General features: G+C 42.6%; 1 protein-coding gene across 1 annotated transcript in view; it reads right to left on the reverse strand.

Annotated features, from left to right (window-relative positions):
- Positions 1-376: 376 nt before the first annotated feature.
- Positions 377-14,556, reverse strand: part of CSNK2A2 (casein kinase 2 alpha 2) — a 38,728-nt gene continuing 24,548 nt past the window's right edge. Inside the window, exons 6-12 of the mRNA XM_024124889.3 lie at positions 13,071-13,154; positions 12,152-12,262; positions 11,230-11,331; positions 10,253-10,353; positions 8,213-8,361; positions 6,468-6,561; positions 377-793 (exon numbers count right to left, since the gene is read on the reverse strand). Of these exons, the coding sequence (XP_023980657.1) occupies positions 6,485-6,561; positions 8,213-8,361; positions 10,253-10,353; positions 11,230-11,331; positions 12,152-12,262; positions 13,071-13,154 (624 nt within the window). The 3' untranslated portion in view covers positions 377-793; positions 6,468-6,484. The remainder of the gene's footprint in view (positions 794-6,467; positions 6,562-8,212; positions 8,362-10,252; positions 10,354-11,229; positions 11,332-12,151; positions 12,263-13,070; positions 13,155-14,556) is intronic.

Here is a 14,556-nt window from a genome sequence, read left to right on the forward strand (position 1 = left end):
GTTCACTAGAGGTGACATTTACCTATCACCTAAAGGTTTGGTTGACTCACCTGCTTTGGAAGGAGGGGTCCAGGGAGACGAACACGTTCAAGGCGAGGCCGAGGCCTGGCTTTCCTGGCTCGCCAAGTCTGCTGGAATCACCTGCGGTCCCCCATTGCCAGGACTGGTTCACATACCTCTTCAACTTTTCATCTCTGTCAAGAGCGTCCTGGAAACGGCCCTCCTCACCTCTGGGACTGGCCCTCTTCCCTCTGGCTAGAACCTGGCTCAAATGCTCTTCTCTCTGTCCTCTGTGGCCACAAGTCTCATTTAATGGCCCCTTCCACACTGAAAACTCTCCATACATTTCTTTTAAAACCTTTTATTCAATAATATATACTTTTAAAATTATAATATGTAACCGCCCATCATGCCATATACGCCCCGTGCCCCCACTGGAGTCTGTGGTCAGCTAGTTAACATGGTCTGCTGGAAAAAACAGGCGGCCACGGGGACGAGCCCGGGGCGCGGGGGAGCAACAGTAACCAACAACCAGTTCGCATACCCTTCACATTTCCCATGCTTTCTGGGTCAGGAGGAAGTCAACAGGAAGCCAAAGGCGTGTGAACCTTTTACATTCAGAAGTGAGGTTTGATATACGGTGGTGGGCTGCCCTTCGGTTGGTCTAGTTCGTGCTCGCCAAACCTGCCACCGTTTTGTGTCTGCTCACGGAACGTGATCTCTCTACACACGTTAAGACGTTTGATTTGGTTCTTGTTCTGCTTATGGAAAAGTGGGAGGAACCGCAACAGACCTGGGGAGAGAGATGGGAGGAGGGGAAAGATGGCGTTAATCATTCTGACCCGGAGTGAGGACAGGCCTCCACTGGCGTGTGGCTCCCTTCTCTTGGGGAGCACTGGCAATGGTATACAAGCCTGACTTTCCCATGGCACTTTGTGGAAAACCAGGTAAGAACTGACTGGTTTCAGGTTTCAAATAGTACCCTTTTTCTTCCTCTTCTGATCACCACTTACAGAGGTAGTCTTGGTCCCAGCCTTACTGTGACCGAGTCCCTCCCCTTTTCTCGGGTTCAGGACGCTGATCTAGAAGCACCAAAGCCTCTTGTCTATTCGGTGTAAGCCAAGCTACAGGTTCAGCAGCCCAGCTCCAGATACCCATCAGACCTGAACCAACTTACTTATGTCTTGGGACCAAGAATCAGATGACTGTATTTACAGAGGGAAAAGGCCCAGTTCACTAATAAAGAGCAAAAACGGAGCTCAAATATTTTTAACTCCCCCCTGGAAGGAGCTGTCTAGCATGGCCTGAAAACCTCGTTCCTCCTTCCATGTCCAGCACGGCGGAGTGGGTTGTGAGATTCCAGCAGAACTCTAGAAGCAGCTCAGAATGGTGCCACCGCAGGGTACCGACAGAAAGGACAATGTAACTGGGAAGCCGTCACACAGAAACATTTCATGACCCAAACTTTCTTTGGGTACAGGAAGGGTTCTACTGCTTAGTATTCGAGAAAGGCTGCCTGGTACGTAAGGTTAAGAAATGACTCTTCAGCAGATGATTTTCAAGCATCCCATTCCACAGAGGGATCAGTGAGAAGCAAGCGCACTGATGAAAGACTCCACCATCTGCCAAACAATGGCGTGTGCCCGCTTGTGTTGCAAGAAATGGGGCTGGGGAGAGGTTTTCATAAATGCAGAACGCTCTGCCACAAGGTAAAGATGTGCAATGAAATGGTCAATCCCAAGCAGGAATGACAGGTTCTAAGCGGTACAATTCAAAAGCAAGTACCAAGAAACAATCCCCACGCCACCCTAGTCCCACCACTTCTGCTAAAGTAAAGTCTTCACACCAAGGTGATTGACTGCAACCACCCACCCACACACTTCACAGTTCAAGGTTTATTCCTCCTCTCCCCCAAGAGACAGGAAATACAAGTTTAAGGTCCTCATAGCAGCGGCTTGTCTCCCACTTGGGAAGGCTGGTGATTCTCAACATGCTGGTGATTATCAACATTTTTATTTATGAAAACAGGATTTAACATGGCATTTTTCTTTCCTCTAAAGGGCAGCAGCACATAAATCATACATCAGTCATCCAGTGATACAAAGAGGGGGTCAATTGTGTCTGAAGTAGTCATTAGTAAAGGATCACAACCCAGGCAGTGTTGCTTTTCTGCAAACAGAAGAAAATAGTCGGCTCCACGGTTCTTGAAGATTTATCCAAGCTTTCCACTGGGTGTCAAGATTTCTGTCCCAACCTCTTAGTCACCATTTACAGCAAGAAAAGCCAGCAAGTGAAAAACTGTTAATTTATTGATTCAATGAATTTTTTTTTAAAAAAAACAATCCCCAATACATGCAGTTCAGGATTAAGTATCACATTTGTAGCACATTGTTGATTCTCTACACAAAAGTATGCATCACCTGTATAATCCCATAACATCACTTCCCCCTGCCTCTACAATACCTGGTTGGGGTCATTTTCACTGACACATCCACGTAGCTCCAAAGCATATGTTATTACTGGTTTTCTTAAGCCAGATGTTTCCTCGCCACTTCCCCTCCCCCTCATCCCCACCCTGGGGTTAGTTTTAATGGCAAGATGTCACTCAGTCTTAGATATATTAAGCTCACTGACAAACTTTGGCTTCCTGTGTGCTCATATGGACCCTGCTTTTGCTTTCGGGTTTATATCTCAATGGCCTTGACTCTGATCAGTTACTATCCACTCCTGTTAATTTATAGGAGGGAAGATTGCTTTTTCCTGTGCGTGCTCATGCAGTAACACAGGTTCCTAAACGAATCATTAATCTGAACTGGCATTAAAGGAGACTGTCAACGGGGCTCTCTCAGATCCATTTCAATGCATATATAAAAATTCTTCCAATTGTTTGTGTCCCCAAATAATTTTGCTTCCATCCTCATCAAAGCAGCACCTGGGAGAAGCTAAGTCATTTCCCTGAGTAGACGCAGACTGAGACCCACGGCCATGGGCTGGCTCTCTCTGGGACTCAGCATCTGCCTCAAGAGCACCACCTTGCAGTCCCACTGGAACCAATCCTGGGGGCGTTCCAGAACTCAGGGCACGTTCCAGAACTTGAACTCTGTGCTCCCTTGCTTTCTTCCCTCAAGAAGTCATGTTCCCCCACCTCAAGATCTACCTTTCAACTCTTTTACTGATTCCCTTTCTTCTTTTAACAGCCCCCTCTCCTGTCCTCTCTCCCTGCCCCCAAGAATTATATATGCTCTTGCATCTCCTCTAATCAATCAGTTGGAGAGCACCTTCCTTCTCTGCAAGGGAATACATATGCTTTGAGCCTCGTGAGTACCAACGTGCTGGAGAATGCCTGTGAGGAGACCCAGCAGAGTGACTGATGTTCACGTGCCTCACAGAACTGGCTCTGGCACTCCTCTAAGTGGTAAGATGACCCGGGAATGCTTGCTCTGTGTTATACACTCATTGGCTTCTCCCACCTGGTCACTTACCACGGGGCTAGGATAGGACAGGGGCAGGCCAGATGATAGGATCACGGAGAGAGTGAACTGCAAGCAAACCTGATGAAAATATTTGCACTTCATCAGTTCTGCTCTTGCCGTGGGATTTCTCAGCTGAAGCAAAACCTGGCAGTTACGCTCACCTGTGGCCAATAACCTCTGATACACCGATCTGTATTTGGCACGGGAACCTTCTGTTCTCACCATACCGGGTCTATGTTCTTGAACACAGGCAGTACCTGAGATGACAGTGTAACACTACCCTGTTCCCCACATTTTTTTGCTTTTCTTTAGGAAATAATAGGTCCTTATCATAGGCACTTTTAACCTGTTACAAGGTAATAAAGCAAACAAAATGTCTAATGAAAATTACTGAGATGAATTTAAGAAATAATATGCTAACCGAAAAGGATATTGGGTGGGTAAATCTACCACAACTTTGTCTAAATATAAGATTAGACTCACTCACACACACACGCTCTCATCCCTCTTTTGGAACTCTCCAAGACTGCCTCCTAACCCAGGTAAATACTCTAAAATCTCAGGGGAGCTAGGTCCATCTGGACACAAAATGGTTTTGGAGACAGGTAAAAGAGGAAAGGTCTGGACGAGACTCAGTTCAGTTTGGGAAAGAACCACCCACAGTCAGTCAGCCAGAAGTTGGGTGTCAAGACCAGACTCAGAAAGGAGTGAGCATTTTAAACTCAGTTATGCTATATGTCTAAGGCATGAAGAGAGGTAAAAAGTATAGGTGGTGGAAAAGTAAACTGTACGCATAAAATGGAAGAATTACTCCTTTGCCAAGCTGCGGTCACAGAACCCAAGGACAGGCAGGTGAGCTGTGTTTGCACCTACTATACATCATGACCAGAGGAGAGACAGAAGTCAGTCACCTGACTCTTCTCCAGCTGCTTTCACTGCCTCTGGGGGGACCCAAGAGAAAGAAATGGGGTTACTACTTCACCAAGACCCTCCAGTAGGCTTCCTCTGCCTGGTCCAGACAGGCAATAAAAAAAAAAAAAAAAAAAAAAAAAGGGTGGGGGGAGGGAATGGGTGACAAAGGAGAAGATGGGTGGGGCAGGAAAGACACACAGTGGCACATCTCCCTGATAAATAATAACCAACAGTTCGGTGTTGCCTAGAAGGGCACATTAGAAGGCTTTTGATAATCCAAAACACTGAGTTTTGCTGCCTGACATATCAATATAGGTTCACCCAAGAGTTCCTGTCTTGTTTTTGATTTTCAGGTAGAACAAATGTATACAATAATATACAGAATGTGCAATGAAGGCAGGTAGCATTGGTATGAGAACCTTAACTGAATGCATTTCCTGGCTTTGGGATCTGTTTTATTTGACGTTCCCACTGACCAAACGACAAAAATAGAATCTACATTTAGAGATAGGACCTGCTACCAATACCAATACGATTTTATTGGGATATGGAATGTAAACAGATATTTTCAAACAACCTAACCTTATAAAAATGTATGGCATTATTAAATAGTAATAAAGAAATCCTAAAGTGTGATGTGGTGGTAGACACCTAGAGCTCCAGCCTAGTGGGAGAGGTCCCCACAGCTGTAGCACGGCCCTGCAGCTGGGGTCAGGGGACTGCTTGCAAACCGTGTTGATGACAAGTCCCCAGAGTGACATCAGCTCTATTTTTTTTTTATTTTCTTAAACAAAATATAGCTTCCTTTGCTAACATAAAGGCTAGCACAATGGATCCCAAGCTTTGATACTTGCCCCAGCAGCTCCACTCCTTTCCCCAAGTCCCTTGTACGCTACTCTCTCCGGTCGCTTGGGTTATCGGTGGGTGGCCCTGCCCACACAACTCCAGTCCCTGCAAGTGAGAAAGACTTATCTCTGCCAACACATTCATGTATTACCTATCAGAGCTTAAAAACGCAGATCACCCTGATTACGGAGGGAAACTGTTTCTCGTGGGGATAAAAAGGGGTAAAGCATGGGAGGGGAGTACTTGTTTCTTTCCCACCCAATCTGTCTTTCCTGAATAAATTCTAATAAAGATGCTTTTTTTCTCCCTCCCTGACCTCCCTGAAGACTGACTTTCCAGCTTTAGTTATGGTTGTGAACAAAAAGTCTTTGTTTCAGAGACGTGCATTAAAATAGGTGCACACACAGGGATGTGCTGGGAAATGAAGTTTTCCTTAAGAGGCTGGAAAAAAAAGCTACATAAAAAAATAGCAACAAGATTTTATGGTTAGGCAAATCAACGAAGGTTACACTGAGCTCCAAGTTATGCACTTAGCATCCAACTTTTGATGAGACAGATGGACCTGTCCATGGCATCAGAAGGTTTAAAGTGATGCCTCCTGACATCAGAGGGGACTCCTGTGAGAGTGACTGCAGTTTGCTTCCAAATGAATACACTTAGAAGAAAACTGCAGGGATGAGGTACATTTCCCAGAGAGCTCATGTCATTAAAAAAAAAAAAAAAAAATACATAAAACATGAATTTGTAAAAGAGCTTAGAAAAAAAATACTGTCACTGTTTTAGTATCTCCTTTTCGTGAATGAGGCTGGTGTGTCACTATAGACTGCTGACATTTTGCTAAAACTTGAGCCTGAATCTCACCAAAGGAAACCCAGACCACACTGGAATAGATAGGAAGTCAGATATTCAGAGCTTGTTGACTTGAACAGGTTAATTCAACAGTGGTCTCCTGTTAAATAAAGGTAATGTACAACAACTCCGAGTCTCTCATCTCCCATGCATTCCAAAGGGAAAGTCCCCTCAGATACCCAACTATGTGCATCGTCAGGCTGCCAAACAGCAGTTCCCTGTAGACTAGTGCTGGGGAGTTTCTTTCTTTTTGACAGACTTTTAGGTCTTTACTCTTCTTTGCGTTTAGAAGGAATGGCTAGAATTTCTTTTTATCACACTGTAGTTTTCCTTCAAGGTTTGTGTTTGGTTGGTTGGTTTTATTGGCAAGCATCAATGCCGCATTACCCGTCGCTTTCCAGTCTTCATCGGGCCGCCGTGAGACCACTGGAAAGTACAGCATTATCTGCACAAGGCTGGGACTGCTCCTTCACCACGGGGTCTGCAAGAAAACAGGAGGACAGTCAGCAGAGGCAGGGCTGGCCAGTGCCAGGGGAGAACACCATAAGAGACCCAACCTTCTTCCACAGTGAGATAGAGACACAGGCTGCCAGGAAGTCAGGGTCAGGAGGGCAACAGAAATTACAGACACTGAGAAATGATCAGGGGGAAATGTTCTCACAATCAACTCGTATACCTCTTCAGAGTACAAGTTCAACTGCTAAGACTCAGGGAAAAGAGAGGCACAGAAACACCCATTTCCCACTGTTCAAAATTTCTGCTGATTTTCTTATGTGTTGTTTTTCCTTGAATACTAACATCATATCCAACTCCCATTTCTGCAAAGTATGTGCGATAGCTAATAAACACTTCGGAGGAAAGGGTGAATAAAAAGAGCTAGTAGAAGAACTATCGATTTTAAGCAACAGTATAAAAATTTTTTATAGAAGTATAGTATGTATTCAGAAAAGTAGACAGATCATGATTTGCATAATATAAACATCAGTGTTTTTTTTTTTTTTTTGTGGTACGCGGGCCTCTCACTGTTGTGGCCTCTCCCTTGCGGAGCACAGGCCCTGGACGCGCAGGCTCAGCGGCCATGGCTCACAGGCCCAGCCGCTCTGCGGAACGTGGGATCCTCCCTCCCGGACCGGGGCACGAACCCGTGTCCCCTGCATCGGCAAGCGGACTCTCAACCACTGTGCCACCAGGGAAACCCCATCAGTGTTCTTAATTCAGTCAAACTCAGAGTGTAAAAATAGCTTTCTGTGACAGAAAGACATCCATTTACACTTGTCTGAGGTCTGGAAGAATGAAGGGTAACACCTTTTAAATCTGCTGTCTACTAATGCTTATGAGTTACCAGGCTCAAGACCACAGAGCAATGTATTCTTCAGGCAAGATTTAGTTAATCTCCAGAGAGGAAAAAAAGGAGAAGGAAAGAGCGTATTGGTCAAGCAAGAGATAGGCTGAACGTTCTCATCTCACTTCAGACAGAAAATTGAGACAGATCACTTAACCTCCCTCACTCTCAGTCTCCTCTGTGACTGGACTAAATGACCTCACACTGCCTATAATGAGAGGAAAGTCTGGGACATACTTTATCAGTGGGGAGAACCATATGCATGCAGACCGATAAGCAACCACATAAACTGAATATACACACATACTTTAAAGTGAGACCTAAGAAGTCTGTAATTCAGATAGGATTTTAGTGAGGTCCTTCCATACCTGCTTTCCTTTCCTCAAATTCCTGGTACTTATTTATCTTATTTCCTTCTTTAAAAATATGCTATGGTCACCTTACTACTGTCAACAAATCACTTTTTTTTTTTTGAGGGGGAAAAAAAAATCTTTGATTAGGTATCCACACAAATGTATATATTTGAAAACAAAGCTTTAGATACTTGTCATCTGTCAACTCAGGGTCATGGGCAATGGTCAAACAGACCAGACTCAAGGGAACTACAGCAGTGAACAAGCAAACACCTTTGAGCATCTAGAAACAGATCTGCAGAGCTGTTTCAAGAGTCGAAATAATGAGGCCAAATCCCAAGCATGATTCATCCAAATACCCAGAATTCTCTTGTCTGGCCTCAAAGATAAAGAGTAGAGGAATTTCCCTTTGACAAGTCAGGCCCCTGGAAACTCACAGAAGTATGGGTGCTCCATGGCCTCTTTGGCAGTCAGTCTCTGTTGATGGTCATATCGCAGAAGTTTGTCCAGAAGATCTAGGGCCTCAGGGCTGACGAGGTGTCTGTTCTCACTATGGATAAAATTTTCCCAGCGTTTCCGTGAATGTCTGAGAAGAAAAGGAAAGCTTTGGTATTCTGAGATTAAATTCAACAAGAATCCTTACATATTAGGGTTAAAGCCAACAAAGTCTTAGAACACTGTGTTGATTACAAGCTCATTAAATCTCATTCTTAATGTTACCTGTCCCACTCCCCCCCTAGTTATGATCACAGCATCCACAAACAAAACAGTGTTGTGACTGATACATAGAATTAATTATAATGTCTGCATCTGATTTAAAATTTGTAGAACCTTTCTAGATATTTTACGCCCCAGACTTTTAGTCAATTCTGGGTGAGACACGGAGGTAGCTGAGTAATCTTTATTGTTCAGCAGATATATTTAAAGAGCTAGCCTCAGAAACATGGAGGTTCCATAAAATTACTGTCTGAAAATTGTCAACACAACATCTACTTTTCAACACTATTGTAATGTATCTGAAAATATGCTTTAAAATTTGCTCCCTTACAGAAAATCCATTACACAGAACAAGAAGAAACTACAAATCTCTTATTCAAAGAAGAATCACAGCTTTCTAAGATTTTCCATTAAAATAAGCCATATGCTGTTCCAGAAAGCTTTTTTCTGTAGCATGATTTTGTCTTCCATTTTCTACTGATAAACAGGTTATCTCTTAGAGAAGAAAAATGATTAGAAGACACATGTAAACAATGCCCACATTTCTCAAGTTAAAAAATATATATGGGGAAAAAAGAGAATATTTCAATTTTGATATAATTAGAAAGGAGAAAGAGCTTTAGAGAAAGTGATTTCAGCTAACCTTTTCACTTCTGAATTGGGTAAATTAAGACCCTCTTTCTTTCTCTTACTTACTGTCCCAGGATATCGTTGAAGTGTGGATCTAGGTCTATGTGATACTTCTTCAGATACCCATACAGCTCATCTGTACCCAGAACCTTGGCAATGCGAACAAGCTGAAACACAAAACAAACTGACCAAATTACTGAGCACAGCCCGTGGGGATGCTGGACCAAAGAATTAGGAGACTTCCACATCACTAAATTTCCAGGCAACAGATACAGATCTGAGCCCGGGGCGGACAGGCAGCAGACTCACAGATTTGAAGTTCACATGAATGCAAATTTCCAAAATGCCTTTAAAATGATAACACAACTTATGACAATAATATTCTAGGGGCTGATGATTATGGGAACATAAAACCTAATGACTAGAATCTTTTTTTTAAAAAAATAAATAAATTTAGTTATGATCACAGCATCCACAAACAAAACAGTGTTGTGACTGATACATAGAATTAATTATAATGTCTGCATCTGATTTAAAATTTGTAGAACCTTTCTAGATATTTTACGCCCCAGACTTTTAGTCAATTCTGGGTGAGACACGGAGGTAGCTGAGTAATCTTTATTGTTCAGCAGATATATTTAAAGAGCTAGCCTCAGAAACATGGAGGTTCCATAAAATTACTGTCTGAAAATTGTCAACACAACATCTACTTTTCAACACTATTGTAATGTATCTGAAAATATGCTTTAAAATTTGCTCCCTTACAGAAAATCCATTACACAGAACAAGAAGAAACTACAAATCTCTTATTCAAAGAAGAATCACAGCTTTCTAAGATTTTCCATTAAAATAAGCCATATGCTGTTCCAGAAAGCTTTTTTCTGTAGCATGATTTTGTCTTCCATTTTCTACTGATAAACAGGTTATCTCTTAGAGAAGAAAAATGATTAGAAGACACATGTAAACAATGCCCACATTTCTCAAGTTAAAAAATATATATGGGGAAAAAAGAGAATATTTCAATTTTGATATAATTAGAAAGGAGAAAGAGCTTTAGAGAAAGTGATTTCAGCTAACCTTTTCACTTCTGAATTGGGTAAATTAAGACCCTCTTTCTTTCTCTTACTTACTGTCCCAGGATATCGTTGAAGTGTGGATCTAGGTCTATGTGATACTTCTTCAGATACCCATACAGCTCATCTGTACCCAGAACCTTGGCAATGCGAACAAGCTGAAACACAAAACAAACTGACCAAATTACTGAGCACAGCCCGTGGGGATGCTGGACCAAAGAATTAGGAGACTTCCACATCACTAAATTTCCAGGCAACAGATACAGATCTGAGCCCGGGGCGGACAGGCAGCAGACTCACAGATTTGAAGTTCACATGAATGCAAATTTCCAAAATGCCTTTAAAATGATAACACAACTTATGACAATAATATTCTAGGGGCTGATGATTATGGGAACATAAAACCTAATGACTAGAATCTTTTTTTTAAAAAAATAAATAAATTTATTTATTTATTTATTATTTATTTTTGGCTGCATTGGGTCTTTGTTGCTGTGCCCGGGCTTTCTCTAGTTGTGGCGAGTGGGGGCTACTCTTCATTGCAGTGCGTGAGCTTCTCATTGTGGTGGCTTCTCTTGTTGCAGAGCACGGGCTCTACGCACGTGGGCTTCAGTAGTTGTGGCTCTTGGGCTCTAGAGCGCAGGCTCAGTAGTTGTGGCGCATGGGCTTAGTTGCTCCACAACATGTGGGATCTTCCCGGACCAGGGCTCAAACCCATGTCCCCTGTATTGGCAGGTGGATTCTTAACCACTGCACCACCAGGGAAGTCCCTAATGACTAGAATCTTGTTTTATTAGACAAGGAGGTACCTGACTTCCTCATAGACACAATTTGGAAGTTGGGCATAACACAGCACTATCTGTCTCTATCTTTGGGGACCACAGACAAGACTTTGTGAAACTCTTTACCCTGAAGAAAAGCTTATATGCAGATACTGGATGATATTTAGTGGCTCAACAACAGCATCCCTATCAAGATGCTATTTTCTTGGCATCTGCCCCCAAATGGATAGGAGCCAGATGATGTTTGCTTACCTGGTCATAGTTATCCTGTCCATGAAAGAAGGGCTCCTTTCGAAAGATCATGCTCGCTAACATACAGCCCAAACTCCACATATCCAGGCTATAATCATACATCTGAGGAAATAAAGACAACCAGTCAGTCAAGGGTGTTACAAATGTCATTTTTCTGATCTGAGATTCTAGGTTTCTAGTCTTCAGTTGACCTCTTCAGATATTTTAAAATTCAAACCCCCCAAAAAAAGTAGCTGAGAAAAGTCCATAATTATCATTTTGGGGTAGAATAAAGACTGGATTTTATTTTATTTTATTTATTTACTGGCTGCATTGGGTCTTCATTGCTGTGTGCGGGCTTTCTCTAGTTGCGAGTGGGGGCTACTCTTCGTTTTCGTACGTGGACCTCTCACTGTGGTGGCTTCTTTTGTTGCAGAGCAGAGGCTCTAGGTGCGCGGGCTTCAGCAGTTGTGGCACGTGGGCTCAGTAGTTGTGACTGAGCTCTAGAGCGCAGGCTCAGTGGTTGTGGCACACGGGCTTAGCTGCTTCGCGGCATGTGGGATCTTTGCGGACCAGGGACGGAACCCTCGTCCCCTGCAGTGGCAGGTGGATCCTTAACCACTGTGCCACCAGGGAAGTCCCAAGTCTAACTTCTTGAGCCAGGTGACAGATTCCTGGGAATGGTACCCAAAAGGTGGCAAACCTTTTCCCAAAAAGTAGTGAGGTCGTGGATGGAATGTAGGCCCAGTTCTGTAGCTGTGTTTTCCTAAATTGTCTCCCCAGGAACCAAGATCATCTACAATGATCCTGGATACCTTTTGTATCCAAGACTGGATTTTAAATGTATCCAAATTGACTAAATAAAAACCAGGAAAAAGAAAAAGCCAGGAAAAGCCCTAAACAAAGGTAAAAAGAACCCAGAGGTGCTTCACGAACATTTTACCTGATAGTCCACAAGGAGCTCTGGTCCCTTGAAGTACCTGGAGGCTACGCGGACATTGTACTCCTGGGCGGGATGATAGAATTCCGCCAGACCCCAGTCTATCAGTCGCAGCTATAAATACGACAGAAATAAAACATGTGAAAGGAGTGTCTCCAGATGCCTGTGTCTTACAACAAGGCCACATCGAATTAGATAACAATTATTTGGCCACATAAAAAAATGTTAGCAAGTGCACTGGCTAAAAAGATACACTTTTCAGCAACTGCTAAGAGGTCACTTCTAGAGCAGAGCACTTGGAATCTTATTTGCTTTTTCTTTTTTTAAATTTAAGTTATCCTGGCTTATCATTCTCTCTAGATCAATAAAGCTTAAGCTTGTCTTCTGCCTCCATACCAGCTGCATGTGTTAACATACGCCCTTCATTACTGACAGATTTCATTATAAGCTCTAGTCATAACAGAAAAAGTTGGGGACACGTGCCCCACTCCAGGATTGAAGCATTGCTCTAGCTTTTCATTAATCTAACACTAGCTGATTCATTTACTCACCAGTCAGGGACAATCAGACTGTGAATAGAAAATAGGAGGGACAAGTATACTTTTAAGGCCAGGCAGATTGGTCTGAGGGTCATTAAGAAAGGAAGTAAAAATCACCAGCTGTAGTTTCTGTCTTGAGGCCCTCCAGAAAATCATGACCAAAGTAAACAAGTGACTACAGTCAGGGTCAGCTGTCTACTCCTCTTGTGTCCTATGCTTATGCGAAGAAGAAACCAACACTGGAGACCAGAGAAATAACCATATCACAAGTCTGCCAAAGAAAATAGCATGGGTCTTCAGAAACTACCTAGGTAGTGGCCAGAGTTTTGATTGGCCCTAAGCCTTCCAATGAAAGGCTTTTCACTGCCTGGCTGTAATGGTACCTTTTTCTGTTGGTGATCTATCATGACATTGTGAGGTTTCACATCCCTGTGCATGATTCCCTTGCTGTGGCAGTAATCCAGAGCCTATTAGATAAGAAAGCACAGAGAAAAGTAAGCATACCCTCTACCACCCCACAATGCAAGCATATTCTTTTTATTTTTTTTGATTCTGAAAGCTTTTATTGAGCATTGTCAAATTTGTAAGCTTCACAGGGATGGACATCATATTTATAAATGCCCTTCTGTGAGTGCTACCATAGATGTGAAATTCTTGCCCTTAATATCATCTTTGAAAATGTTAAACTGAGAATTCTGTTAACATTTTAAGAACTGGCATATTGTATTACTGCAAGAGATTTGATTTTCAGCATCTGCAAGCATATTCTTATTTGTTTGTGACAGCTTGATCTGAATACAGCCTCTCAAGGGGCAGCCTTACTGTCTGTAACAAAAGAGAAAAAAACATGCTTCAGAAGGCACCCCTTGCTCTCTGAGCACACTATGCTGGCAGCTGGTAGAAAGGGGGCTGTGGAGAGGACACCAAGGGCTATGATAAGGTTTCTTAAAAAGGGGGAATGATATACTTCTTTAGGCACTCCTCTCCTACTTGTTGCTGGTAGCAATAAATCAGCCACCTGGATTTAGAAATCATACATTAATCTGTTGGTCTAATTTGATGTGTTTAAAACCAGATCTAGGAACCACACTGGAGTCACTTCTCATATGAGTTCAACGACATGAAAAGAGTACATGTGGACATGAAGAATGACATCCAAATACATCTGCAATATGACTTGTGTTTTAGGTAAGTGTCCCATGTGGGTTTTCCAGATTAACATATATTCTAATATTAGTATTTTCCTTAAAAATAATCCCTGAGCCAGTTGGTCTTTAAGAATTATGTTATGACTCTACAAGTCAATGATTTTTTAGTAAATTCCTCAAGCTGTGCCACCATTACCACAATTCATTTTTAGAACTTTTTCATCATCCCAAGAATTTCCCTTAAGCCTGCCTGCAGTCAACCCCCAATCCCATCTACCTCCTCCCTCCTTCCTTCCTTCCCCTCTCCTCCCAACCACTGCTCTACCAACTGTTGCTACAGATTTGCCTCTTCTGGACAGTCATCAAATGAAATAATACAATACACAGCACTTTGTCTTCTTTCACGCAGCATACTGTTTCTAAGATTCATCCATGTTGCTTTTTTCATTGCGGAGTAGTATTCCATTGTATAAGTATACTAGTTGATAGACATTTTGGTTTGTTTGAACTTTTTGGCTATTGTGACTAATGCTATTTATGAACATTCATGTACAAGTCTTTAAGAGGACACACAATTTCATTTCTCTTGGGTAGATTCCTACGGGTGAAGTGCTAGGCTGTATGTACGTTTACATTAAACTTTTAAAGAATATGCCTAATTGTTTTCCAAAGTGGCTGCACCATTTTACATTCCCATCAGCACCATATGAGAGGGTTCCAG

This window comes from Physeter macrocephalus, chromosome 17 (genome assembly GCF_002837175.3).
Source record: "Physeter macrocephalus isolate SW-GA chromosome 17, ASM283717v5, whole genome shotgun sequence".
In the NCBI taxonomy this organism is placed as follows: Eukaryota; Metazoa; Chordata; class Mammalia; order Artiodactyla; family Physeteridae; genus Physeter; species Physeter macrocephalus.